This window comes from Sander lucioperca, chromosome 20, assembly GCF_008315115.2.
Source record: "Sander lucioperca isolate FBNREF2018 chromosome 20, SLUC_FBN_1.2, whole genome shotgun sequence".
NCBI classification, from domain to species: Eukaryota; Metazoa; Chordata; class Actinopteri; order Perciformes; family Percidae; genus Sander; species Sander lucioperca.
In genome coordinates, this window is record NC_050192.1 from 13,999,270 (window position 1) to 14,013,360 (window position 14,091).

Below are 14,091 nucleotides of genomic sequence, written 5' to 3' on the forward strand. Positions count from 1 at the left end.
TAATCTCCCTCACTCTCTCATAGATGCATACATGCAATCTTATGCCTTCCCACACAGCCACACAAAGGCTTTCAAGGTAAGTAGATTGAGTCCACATCCCAACATGTGCCCTCCTGCTCCCTACAGATTTCACATGCAATATTTTTTAATCCTCCTCACTCCGTTCCACTCTCATCTCTCTTCTCCTCTGTCCCTTTATTTCCAACCGTCCTCTCCGCTGGTTTAATAATTGTCGTGATTATATCAAATAAGGACAAAGTGCTTTGTGTGGTTCGTCCAAGCAGCTTCCTGGAGTTGGGCAGTAATCTAAACTGGATTTGGCCAATTCAGGAAGCTGTCAACAACTCCTGGCAAGCTGTCTGGCGCACCTGCTGGCAGGCCTGGAATAACAGGAAGCAAAGAAAAAGAGAGAAAAAAAGGCCGTTGTCAGGGATCTGACTGAACCAATATCAATATTATTTTTGAACATCATAGCTTTTATTTTTTGGGCAAGTACAAATCATCACGTTTCAGAACATTTCAGTCACAAAGTGCATTAAGCCTTTAACCCCCACTGTCCTGGGGATATAAGGTTTCAGTTGCAGACTCTGCAATGGATTGAACATGGATTCCTTTTAATGACTAATGTCTAATCTGGTCTCATCTGTCGATGATAATATACATACCACTTTCATATAACCACCCGTAAAAACATGACATGTTGTTTTTATACAGATTAACACAAGATATAAGGTGTTAATTATTAAGCTACTGTATTTATTTCATATATAAAAGATAACTGTATAATGTTCTGGTTCATGTTAGTAATGTTGTTGTTGTTGTTGTTGTCATCATCCCACCTACAGCCCAGTCCGTCTACCTCAAGCCTCAGCTCCAACCATTCTGCCTCGCCCAATGTCACCAGCTCAGCCCCCTCCAGTGCCAGAGGTGAGACAGGCACTCTTACAGAAAGCACAATTTTTTTTTTACAATGGTATACACTGTTGGCTTTTAGCTGATAATTCACTTCAGAGTGACTTACACAGAGGAAGAAGACAGAGGTTCAGCTGGACACACTGAACATGGGGGCTGAACCTTTGACCTTTCAGTGACACAATGTTCTCTCAAACCACTGCAGCGTCCTGTCTGGTGAGGCCAGCGAGGTTAGACGACTAGCTGGGGAACACGAACAGGAGAGGTTGATGGGGTCAACAATGAGGAGAGAGGGTTGAATGGAAAGTTAGTGACTGAAAAATAGAGGGAATACAAAAGGAGCTGAGATGGAAATGAAATGTGCTGAGATGTGGAGACAAATGCTGTTGAAAGAAACATGGAGCGAGAGAGAGTAAGAGATGATTACAGCTCTGTGGCGTATCCCTTTTGGACCTCAATACAATCTCCAGTCCATCCCGGGCCATCCAAGCCTCCTCTACAGTGTTGAATATGTAAATTTTGAATGCCTTCTCTGTCTGTCCTCTTATCTCGCCGTGTTCAAATGTGCAAACGTGTTCCTGCCTGATCCACATCATAAAAAGTAAGGATATATGAAGACGTTTATGGAAGCTTATACACTCCCCTTTGGCAAGCTGCTGGCAGCGGGCGGCGCCCTTATAAAAGTGGCCTCTGTCTACCCATAAAGCCTGTAGAGAATTATTGCTTGTGTGGTCTTATCTGAATGAGAGCCAGAGATGGGTATCTCATACTCATATGATAGCCTTCCAAGTGCTATCACATTCGCTAATGGATCGAAATCTATACAGTGGCTAACAACAGATGAGGGGAAGTGCTGTAAAAATGGTGCGAGCCAGTATTTTGTGTGTGTGTGTGTGTGTGTGTGTGTGTGTTTTTATGTCTCTCTCGGAGTGTGTCTAGGTTTAGCATGTGTGTCTCTCTCTGTTGTTATTGTGAGTGAAGATGGTGTGTGTGTGTGTGTGTGTGTGTGTGGGGGGGGGGCAGGTCATTTATCATGTCGTAGAGCTAGTGAGGCTGAAAGAATGGTAGAAAGGCTTGGAGGGAGAAAGAGAGAGATTGGCCTTTCCTGATTGCCAGTATTTGTGGGTAATAGTCTAACACCTTGCTGCTATTTGGTCCCTTATGTGTTGCACATGCTCCTGCGTGTGTATGTGTGTTCGGCCTAACATCTCATACTGCCCATTTCAGGTTCACCACAGATGGCAGAGAAACACAAGCATTCCAGAGAAAATGCCTGCCTGTCTCCACGAGAGCGACCGGTCAGTGCCATCTTCCCCAACCCTCTGGACCCTGCACAGGTTAACACACACACACACACACACACACACACACACACACACACACACACACACACACACACACACACACACACACACACACACACACAGCATGTGTGGGTGGGTGGTATATCCAGAAGGAATGGCACAATATAGCCATTTATCGGATCCGGCTATAACTTGTGCAATTGTCACCCCCTTAGGTTAAAACAAATAGATATTTGCATGCAAAGAAAAAGTGGATAAAAATAGATCCAGACAAATTAGTTTTTGGCCTTTTTGTGACCGAACAATGAGGAAATACGTCTGCTAGTACTAGGAAAGCATGTTTTAAAGAAAATGAAGACATTGTTTCTTGAGGCACTGATTATTCGCTCTGCTAATGCAAAGCCAGCAATAGAAGCACACAAACTAACTGTGCATCTAAACCGTTTTGTGAAATGGGATACTTAAAAAAAAAAAAAATCTAATTTGCAAACTAAAATTAAAATGTTATCGTTCCATGTGTGGCGTCATGTAGGCCTTTAGCATAAGCACACCCAAAAAATCACAACAGAGTTATGGATCGGGACGAGCTATTTCAGGCACCACTGGTTGTTGTTCCAGGTCATTTTCTCCAGACAATGTAAGACTCCCAGGTGAAGCTCTTGCATGTACCTCAGTTGAATCATCAGTACATACTGTAAAATGCACAATGGGGTCATAAAATATCATTGATAAACAGTTGAAAGTGCAAAACTGTACATAAAAGCATAAATGGTGAAGTTAACCATGACTCCCACATAACAGAATCCAACCTAAAATTCTGTTATGTGCACTGTTGACAGCGGAAAACTGATAATACATTAAGCTACTATGTTGTTGTATTTTGTTCCCAACTGCAACAACATAGTGTTTTGAATTCACTACAGCTCTTCTTCTCCATAGCAACGGTGGCCAAGGCTCATGGGTTTTGTAGCATTGAGAGCCGTCTCTGTATCTATATTAAGTAACATTTAGGATATAATAAAAGTTTGAATGAATACAGAATGAGAAAAACACTCTATACTATAAGCCGATGGACATATGCTGGGTGTGCTATTTTTTTTCTTAGAAGGGTAATAGAAATGGAACACTCATTTTTTTCTCTGACTTGCAGCTCTTACAGATGGTTGCATTCTCTTCAGTCGTGTTTACTTGGCTCCACCTGTCTTCCAAATGTGTGATTTTGACAAAATCTATATTTGTTTTGACACTTTGCTCATTATAGCCATGTTTGCACGACTGTGCAGCTGCCCATAATGTGCATGCTGAGGCAGAAATCAAGGTCACCTATGTATTATATACAATATCTTTATGGGCAAAAATTGCCTCCTAGATGAGGGCACATGCCATGAGGTCTTTTGTAGCTGAGAATAGGAGAAGCAGTTGAGCTTTGCCTCATTTTCAGTTAAAGGCGTTCCAGTACAGCAAGAACAAGAGCCGACAAGAACATGATATTGCAGTGTCTTCTCTAGCTAAAGGGCAGTATGTAACGCAATCACACACTCCATCCTCAGTGACAAAGTTACTGGAACAGTAAAAGGCCTTTTTTCAAGGCCTTTCATCTCTTACGGTCAGCGCTACTGGCACAGTTCACCTGTTTTGTATGTGTTGAATCAACAGATTTGTTTTAAGTCTACAGATGAATAGATGTAGGGAGGCCTCACAATTAATTACAACCTGAGAGATGTGAAGGACCATCTATTAGCTGCTAATTTAACATTGAATATTGGAAATATTGATTGACTTACTGTAATAAGAGCAACAGGGTAAAGAAATTATTTATATATGTTAGAGGATGGATGTGGAATGCTCACCCACAGGTAGACATAAAGGTCACTACGCATTCAACACTCTTTCTCTGTTCTGTTCTACTGAATTTGTGAGGGGAAGATTTCACACCTTGATATTAATTTTAACCGTCCAATATTCAATCATTCTTCTCTGTGTTAAAGCTGGCATTTACCTATGTTCTCTCAAATACACTGGCTCATGCTGTTCATATTTGACATTGTCATTTGGACTATTTCTTTTTTTGTGCAGAGAGCTCCTTCTCATCAGATAGGCGATACCACTTTACCAAGGAGTGACCCCAACCTCTCAGCACCAGACAAAGGTAAAACGCTATGTTTAGCATATTCGTTTACAGCCTTCTCTTCCATGCACTCATGACTTTCCACACTCAGAAACCCTCAAAATACACTCTCACCTTCCAGGGCATCCCCTCCAGCAGAATAATAATGCCAAAGTATAGTGTGCATTTTTTTTTATTATTATTTAATTATTTTTAGTTCTCCTTACTGTTAGCGCAGTAATGCATAGTTGCTGCAGCAGTAACTGGCATCTTCTCTATTACTCATTGACGCTTACACCACCGTCCAGGGTGGGGGTCATCTGTCCAGACATGCAGTGTTTGTGACAGTTTGACCGCGGAGTGACTGGAGGCATCTGTCTTCATACAGCTGCATCAGGGAGCTCCTCAGGACACACACAAACAAACACATTTACTCACACACACACACACACACACACACACACACATGCTGGGCTCCATTTTTCTCCGACTTCTACGCCTTGGTGTGTCAGGGCCTTACACACTGTCTAGATTACAGTTTTTTATCTTCCGTTATCCTAAAAGAGTAAAAATGGCGGGTACTATTCCTGCAATGCTGATGGACGTGTGTGACATTCATATGTATGAATTCATATCTATTAGGTAAGCCCCTTGGTTGTCATTTTGCTCAGCATAGTCAAGGAGAGATGTATATTTCTCGCATTTTTCTGGGAAAAAATATGTCTGAATTGAGAATTGATTGCTTTTCTGTAAAATGCACTCGTGGAATGTATTTCCATCCATCAGTGCTGCTCACGAACACTTTGTGAAATAATTAGGGAGGATTGCGGAAGAGACACCTTTAAAATAAAGAGTGAAGAGCGTGGATGTGATAGCTTCCTCGTGACTCACACACAAAAACACACCTTTCCATGTGATTCGAGTGTGATCTGTAAATAATGCAGTGAGAGATAGATGAACTGCCACAATATGGTGACATAAACACCTTTATGCATATGACAATGACGAAAGGTGCTATAATTGACACAAAACCTGCGATTGTATAAAAGTGTTGTTTGCCACATCTTCTGCCTTGAACTTTAAATTATAACTCCAAATAATGAATGTAGTGTTGTTGTGCCTTGACTCTAGTTTGCAGTTAAATGCAAATGAAGCCTGTTCTGTAACAGGGTCCAGAGGCATCAGACTACCACAACTTCATTAACTCTGACTTTACCAATCACCCTGACTGGGATTTCAATAGTGTCTGATTACATTTTATTTTTATAGAATAGTCTGCACTCAAAGTAGCTCCTAGACTTGAAGTGGCTACTTAAGAGATTTTAAGTTTAATTGAATGTGACCTTTAAACCTGAAGAACAGTCTGAGATTTCTACCAGATGTAGTGTTGGATTGATGGTGCATTTGTATTGTATTGTATTACCCTGTGTTCACACCAAATGTGCAATTGTGGCATTGCAAAGAACAACAAAATTATTTTTCTCTTTTCTATTTGACTATTTATGTGACAAAACAAAGCACTCTGATGAAATTATTTTTTAATATTGCCAGCGAATAAAAACTATTACATACAATAATGGAAATATGAACTAATTACTGATTTATACAAAGTGTCATGACAAAACTAAATAAACACATTTATGGACTAAAATCATCTCCTGTCCCTCTAAGAAAAACACACAAAAGGCAGGACAAAAAGAAAGGAAAAAAAGCAAGAACAAACAGCTGGAACACGTCGATGATTGAGACACGCCTCAGAATTCCGGGAAGACGTAATCATTAAAAATGCATTACAAAAAATGAGACTAAATTTTCATTGACTAATACACACTTTTGTCAGATGAATGTCCACTGAACTGTGCTCTCGTGGGCTGCAGAGTGAGCCATAGCAGCGAGCACTGTTCATATTCCTTTTAAGTCCATTTTAGTGTAACCCCAAATGCGCTGAACTCCACAATGTGCGTCCAGTAGAATTCTAACAATGTCAGGAGGCAGACATTATGACGCCACCTGTTTTACTCAATAGGACAAAAAAAAGAGTCCCTTTTGTGCATCTCTGAGCTCCCGAGTCATGTTACTCTCAGGTCTTACTGGTCCTACTTTAGATAAAAATCTCAAGCATGGCATAATATATAAGAGCAAAAGAGGATACCAGGCTAGAAAATGAATATCACTGCTATGTAGGTTATGCTTAAAGCTCCTGAAAACTTGGCTTCATCAGATTCTGCTTCAAATATTGCTTGATTGTGATTGGTGCACGCAAGTACGGGACATCACCTTTTTTGAGCCCTGCCCACTTTAAAAAAGAAAATGAGTAGAACACAGAGAAGGGGAAACGCAGATATCCGTCATGTGAAATACCTAAAGCTGTTTGGGAGAAGATAGAATGTTCATGTTGGATCCCATCGCTCATCGTAACAAGCTGAAGTTTTAGGGGCCTTTTAACATAATGCACTTCATCCTACACTCTATTTCTGGAAATGTGTGCACTGTCACACGTTTGGTGTGTCACTGCAGTTTGTGTTTTTAATACATTACAACCAACTGATCATTCTTAATTTGTTTCCAGTTATCAGACCATCCATCTGAAATGTGTTTCTCCATGTTGTCTTGTGTAATCCCATAACGTGTTGAGTGACTTGTGATGTTTCTGTGTACTGTAAGTGAGACCCACACCCAGTAGCTGGAGCCTAGACAGTGTCAAAGAGGGCCCTCCATCCTTCTCTGACTCTTTTGGCAAATTGCTATGCCCTCCTGTACCTCCTAGGCCACCGTACTCAGGTAAAGTGGCAGATTGTGGTGAATTCTCCGATGAAGAATGAAACTAATTTTCCACTCTAACTCTTGACACCTGGTGCTTCCTTCCTCAGCTACTGTTTTCTGGCTTACTGCTCCTAAATTCCTACACATACATGATGGCAACTGCTGTTTATTCACTAACTGGCTTGAAATGCTGATATTTGCTAGTATGAGATGTGTAATTTGAGCTGAGAACAAGTCTGAAAATCTCTGTGGACTTTTAGGGGCCCAAAGTTGATCCCAATTGAAATTTCAATCAATTCCTGGATTCGTGTTTTATTTTACCCTTTCAGCCCCCTGAGAAATGCTTGTCATTACATTTCAACAACAGTTTTTCCACCATCAACTCAAACTATATTTTAGTTGTTTACTTAATTACAGATGCAACAGACTTGACTTATTCCCCAGTGCTTTCTGATATATTGTACTGCCCAGCAGCGAAATAAGCAGATGGAGTGTTTTTCCTTCTACCCTCATTGCATAGAGCAGTAACAGCTGTTGGATGTAGAAACAGCTTAAGGCAGCCAAAAGGACCTGCAGAACATCAGCGCATATTTGATTCATTGATGCTTTAAGCCACTGGCTACAAACACAGCTACATGTGTGTATGTTTGCATGACTCAGGCTGTGTCAGCATGGTGAACGGAAGAACAGTCCTCTAATTTGAATTTGCCCTCTTCTCTCTCTCTCTCTCTCTCTCTCTCTCTCTCTCTCTCTCTCTCTCTCTCTCTCTCTCTCTCTCTCTCTCTCTCATCTGGTTGTCAGCAGGCTCCTCGGCTAAAAACATGAGGTCGCAGTCTCCTGTCACGTCTAGATCGCCACAAAAGGTTGGTTCTGTTTTTGTCATTCACTTCTTCTGTCAGTTTTGGGCTTTTTTTTAGTTTCTCTTTCTTTCCCTGAGGCAGCCTGACCTTGCTTAGTGACATCCTTGGGGCCTTTATCCTGCACTGCTTACGTTTTACTGGCCAGCTCCAGGGTCTTTATCCTACTCTGTGTCAACCCGAGGCCGGGGAGCTTTGCACTACTGCTCACTGAAGCTGCTAACTGCTCCAGTGCTGCTGATTTTGTAGTTTTTATGACACGGCTGTCCCAAAGAGGACCCAAAACGGGACTGGCTGGAGGGCACTCATCGTATTAGCTAAATGTACACCTGGCAGGTGCTAACTGTCCACTGTGTTTTAATTCAAGCTCTGAGAGGATGTCACCTGGCCTGCTTGCCAGAAATATGCAAAACCAGATGGATTTATTCCACTTTACTACATGTACTTGTCAGTAAATTTAAATTTCAAAGACTAAACCATATTGGTTATGTTTTTTCCCCTTTACTATTGATGCTATGAGACCTGCATGTGCTGTACTGAATGTTTTATTCAGCATCTCTCACCTAGCATGTGTACCTCTGCACTCAAGTGTTTTTTATGTTTATCTGTAGTTAAACTGATGCGCTTTGTCTCCGAGCTCTGATTTGTTGTTAATGAGCCTCTTAGTAGTTAATACCACTCTGCAAAAGCAGGAGAGGTCCAGTAGAGTTTAATTAAGCGATGAGAGAGCTTTTAATGAGGGGTTAAAAAGTTGTTTTGAAACTCTGGTGAACCAAAGTCTGTCTGCTGCTAACTGTTATCTTCTTTGCGGGCTTGTCACGAGCAACAGTGCTAAGCTCCCAGCCTGGTTGCGGGTGTGATCTCTTCTTACATGTGACAACTACCAAGAATGTGGTTGTTTGTGTGGTCTGTGAGGCAGAAATAGAGAGAGAGAACATCTCTGGAAACCAAAGTGTGAGTGACAGCTTGGCACTCAGCATGCTCTGTCAATCAGATTTGTGTGTGTATGTTGGCACATTTGTGTGTGTGTGTGTGTGTGTGTGTGTGTGTGTGTGTGTGTGTGTGTGTGTGTGTGTGTGTGTGTGTGTGTGTCTTCTGTGGCAATAGAAGAGGCCTGGAGCGAAGTATCGGAGCGAAGTACCAAGTTGCCCATCACAGCACAGCCAGAGACGGGTCCTCTGTGGACCTCCAGCAGGCCCCATTATCTGGCACATACGTCGAACACACACATCAGTCAGTGCAGCCGGGGTCCCATTACCAGAGCACAAACCCCAGGATAGTAGTGAACCTGCAGAAAACACATGGGGCCAGTCTGACAGTGCTGCACTTACTCATCTGCAGTGGTAGAAATGATATTTAGTGGAAGCCTCCCTCTGGAGAAACTGGGTCAGGAGTGTAAATTGTGTGTGAGCACTATATATTTTATTTTATAATGATTTTTTACCATTACATTTGAAATTAAACCAAAATATGCCCTTTATATTGTCAGAAATGACATTTTAAATATTAATAAATAAATAAAACAATATCCATGCTCACATAACCTTGCATTGCCGAATACTGTCACCCTAAATCCTGCTTCTGTATCCCTTTACCACACAATCAAAACCTACCACCTTATCCTCCGTCCTCCCCAAAAAAAAAAGGGGGATTCAATAGGTTCCCGTCCAGGTCCCATGTGTGCCAGTAGTTCACCTAGGGGCTAGAGGGATTATTCCAATCCAAAGCATATCTTCCCTTTCTTCCAATGTGATGGGGGTAGATACATTAAGAAGGCTGACCATGTTCTCTCAAACAAACTCAGCACTATATTATATACAAAGATTTTCATCGTGCTCGCCCCAGATGTGAAAAGGTTTGTCCAGTCGTGCATGCCAAATGGATACCTCTCTTAGTGCGTGCCTGGTGGAGCATGAACAATACAACCTTTACTGATCAATTACTGCACTAGATCCAATCAGGTTTTAGCAGAAATAATGGCAGCATGGTGTAATTGCTTAGAAAAACATTTTTGATGAGTAATCAGATTTTTGAGGGGGAAAGTGTGGCATATTGTGTTTTTTACATCTCGGCGCACAGGGCTGGTTGATGCAGTGTAAAAACCTGGCCCTCTCAATCTGTTCACTGAATCCTTTTTCTTTTTTTTTGTTAAGTATTTATCGTTGCTGTAAGGCTGTGTCAGCACACATGTTACAGCCAGAATAACAATATGGTTGGGTGCTTTCCATAATTGTTTATGTACATTTTTTTTCAAAACGTTAAGTTTTTGCCTCTTTCGCTCACTTTCTTGTGAAATGCTAGGTACTTTCACTTCAAGCCACTAAAACTCCTTTAAATGAACAATCTGAGAAGGAAAAACACTCTTTAATAGAACGTAGGGGTCACAAGTACAAACTGCTCCAGGGTTACGACTAATCATTATTTTCATTATTAATAAATCTACCAATTGTTTTTTCCTTTAATTGAATATCTTCAGCTGCTTCATTTAAAAAGGGCAGAAGCCAAAAAAGGTTGTGGTAGACTACTGCTCTATACAATAAAAAAGCTTATTATTTTTTCCACATGAAAAAAAAAAAAGATTGATGATGATTGATATGATTTTCCATTCATTCTTTCTCTTCTTATAGACTACAGTGCCACCTTTCACCCCTTCGCCCACCGAGTGCCAGTCCACCAGCCTGGTCTCCAACTCCCCCGTCCTCTCCGGCAGCTACAGCAGTGGCATCTCCTCCCTCAGTCGATGCAGCGTGTCGGAAGCTTCTGGCACCGAGCTGCCTGCAGGGGACCACCCGTCCCACCCGCTGCCTCCTCCCACCACCTTGCCAAACTCTGTCTCTAGCAGCTCAGACGAGCCGATCCGCAGAGAGAACAAGACACCTCCCCCCTACAGCGTGTACGAGAGGAATAACCCACGCAGGCCTGTGCCGCTGCCCCACAGTCTCTCCATCCCCCCACAGACGGACCCCCCGGCCCTGCCACCCAAGCCTCACCAGCTCCGCACAGGCAGCATGAAGCTGGACGGAACCTCCGACCCTCGAGTCCCCAGACCAAGGCCTCTGCCCAGGAAGGTGTCCCAGCTATAGGTGCTAGTTCAGGTCCAGGTCTGGAGAAGAAACACACTGGCGTATTTTGCACTTTTCTACTGGGCACTCACTTGTTTTTTGTGATCTTCAGTTTAGCCTTCCTGACCTACACTCCATCAAAAGACACAGGCCTATAGATTAACAGGCAGTCAAAAAAAAAAACTGAAGAAACTGTCAAATAATGAAAGTTTCTTCTTGTATTTACTAGAGGGCATTGACTTTGACTTGGTCATTCCGCACTTTTAGCTCTAGTATGTATAATAGGTCACCACGGTCAGTCGCAACATATGTTTACCAGAACACTCTAGAATAACACAGTTTTGATAGATGTAATAATCTCAAATATATGTATATTGGTATATATGAGAATTGTTTTTGCCTTAAGTATTGGAAACAGAGTCTTTTATCTGTCAGTCTTGCACGTTTTATTTTTTTTTTTTTAAACGACTCCGTACATTTGTATACTGTGTGGCTAAAAAGGTGCTAGAGGCCTCGAGTATGCATTTCAGTGAAGGGTAGTAGAAACGGGTGTGTTCCCATAGTCATATCCACACAAGCAATGGTACAAAAAAGTTAAACATGCTAAAAAAAAAGTGTTATGATTAAATGAAAAAATGTTGTAATACCTGCCAGCCAAATTCTGACGGAAATTACATTTTAATGCAGTGAAACATAAAGTTTGGTTATATGTAAATCTAGAAAAGTTTTTAGTGGGATTTTCTAACAACACACTCTACTGCCGTTTTCTCTTACCAAAAATTGCCCCCATTAACAATGAAATCACGAGCCTGGACCAAACACACGGGAAAACGCTGGTGCAATTGCATGTTTAGAAGCTGGACTTTGCCTTTGACCATTGCCATTTATGTGAACACACCCTATCCCTCCTGCATGATGTACATGACAACAGATCTTTGGGCTGGGGGGGGGCTTACCAAGTATTGTGCCAAAGGAAAATGTACAATGTGCTGTAAAGAAACCTTTTTGAACTAGGACCTGGAATCAAGAAGCTCGGAAATGCTCAACTAAAAAGACATTTTTAAGAAAGAATTTTTAATGTGATTTTACCCAAAAATCCTAATTAAACTGTAATCTACATCAGATGTAACTCAAGACAAGCACAAACCAGACTTTATCATCTATATAACAACCAGTACTGTTATTATGAACTCTGTTTGACAAAGCAGTAATTGGAGTTTAACTGTCAGCAGTCACCTTAAAACACAGGACTGACACTCTGTTGAAGAAATATTTACAAACTAATCATTGTCAAATATTTGTACAGTTGAGATGTACTTTGTGTTTAATTAAAAAGATGGACGTGAGTTTGCTGCCCTATAAATAGTTACTCAGTTCAACCACATTGCATTGCTGCAGTGAAGTAAGTGTTCTGTGGCAGGCACATTTCACATTGTTTTGTAAAAAAGAGACATCAGATATTCATCAATCTTAAATTCCGTGCACCATTTTCTTTCTGGGGAGGGTTAGCTTTAGTATTGTTTGTATTTTTCATTTTTTGTATGGTTAATTTACTTTTTGATTTGTTGTGAATTTTTGAGATTAAATATTCACATTAATCAGTACTTGAGAACCTGTAAATTATATGATGAGATTAATGTATGAATACCAAATATAAAATTTGTGTATTGCAATTAATGTAAATATTGTGTTTTTAACAAAATGTAGCTATAACAATTTACAGCTTTGAATGTAATGTTGAAGCAGCAAATTATTATAAATGTTCAAACTTTTATGGTTTTGTGAGTGTAGAAAAACTAAGGTCATAATGACACCTAACACATTTACAAGTTCAATAAACGGCTACCTATGTAATACAAATGGATTTATTGACAGATTTCTATGACAGTTTGGAGATTTGTGGCTTAGAAGTTGTCTTCTTTTATGTGGTATTGAGGTTTCAGATACGCAAAACACTTTCTCAGCGCTGAAAAGTTCTTAAGAGATGATAATGCACCCCCATGGATTAACTGGCTCACTTCCTACTCTGGAAGGAAGCAGGAAGTGATTTAGGGAAGGACCATAGACTGTATATAAGAATGGACCAATAGATCCCGTTGCTCTGGACGGAGACCAGTGAAGGCCGTTAGAAGCTCGATTGGTTGGGGTTAGGCATTTGACCGTGAGTGGTTAAGGTTAGGGTTAGGGGATTGGTCAGGGGATAGGACCTGTACATGTAGGCATGGACGCCTGGCCAATAGTAGTGTGTGAATGCTATTGAAGGGCGGGTCTTGGCGTGGCCATAGTGGGATTCGTAATATCGCACCCCGGAACGCGTAGCTCCTATGGCGCCATTTTGATGCTACCAAGCCATCACCTCCCGTTAGCATTCCATTGACTGCCATTCATTTTGGCGCCACTTTGACAGCGAATAACTTTACATCTGAAGCGTTTAAAGACTTTATTTGTCCATTTCTAAAGAAACACAACAATGTATAAAATGCTCCATTACCTTGTACCTCCACGTTTTTGTAAAAATAGGCTAACGATTGTGTCATAACCACGCGACTTACTGTCGCATAGTAGAGGAATCACCGTATAGTACAGGAGAAGCTCGCAGGCAGTTTCGACTCACATTAGCTGTTTAAGTTTAATTACTAATGTTAACTAGCATTTTAGTTAGCAATATTTAGCCTGTGCCTATGTTATCTCCTTACATATACCTACGCTCTCTGTCTCTGCAAGATTGGGAATGACTGAGATTTCTCTTGGCACAGCTGGACAGGTTGCTCACGTCACATTTACGTCGTCTCTCTCAGTTGGAGGCTGCGCAGTAACACTCAGCCATCACCGGAAAAGTGCTTCTAATAGTCTTCACTGGCCTCAGTCCAGGGTAACGGGATCTGTTGGTCCAGTTTATATATGTCTATGGGAAGGAGTAGCAATTGTTGGCGGGGTGTCACATGGAATGTAAATCTATCACCATTTGAAAGCGCAATTAGTGAGGATGTTTTTTTTATACTTAAAAGTTAGCCCTGTATTCAAACTTGCTAAGGTGAATACTGTATATCTTCTTAGGTGGAATGGGCTATGTCTTTGGATTTCTT

General features: G+C 41.2%; 1 protein-coding gene across 5 annotated transcripts in view; it reads left to right on the forward strand.

Annotated features, from left to right (window-relative positions):
• The window catches only part of dock4b (dedicator of cytokinesis 4b), a 117,267-nt gene extending 104,402 nt beyond the window's left edge, over window positions 1–12,865 (forward strand). For 2 of the 5 annotated variants that reach the window (XM_031284794.2, XM_031284795.2), the window contains exons 48-53: window positions 846–927; window positions 2,140–2,249; window positions 4,293–4,365; window positions 6,988–7,104; window positions 7,891–7,949; window positions 10,571–12,865. In XM_031284794.2, the coding sequence (XP_031140654.1) occupies window positions 846–927; window positions 2,140–2,249; window positions 4,293–4,365; window positions 6,988–7,104; window positions 7,891–7,949; window positions 10,571–11,026 (897 nt within the window). In that variant the 3' untranslated portion in view covers window positions 11,027–12,865. Of the gene's footprint in view, window positions 1–845; window positions 928–2,139; window positions 2,250–4,292; window positions 4,366–6,987; window positions 7,105–7,887; window positions 7,950–10,570 lie in introns of all 5 variants that reach the window. The other 3 variants (XM_031284796.2, XM_031284797.2, XM_031284798.2) reach the window with 3 other exon arrangements.
• Window positions 12,866–14,091: the final 1,226 nt, after the last annotated feature.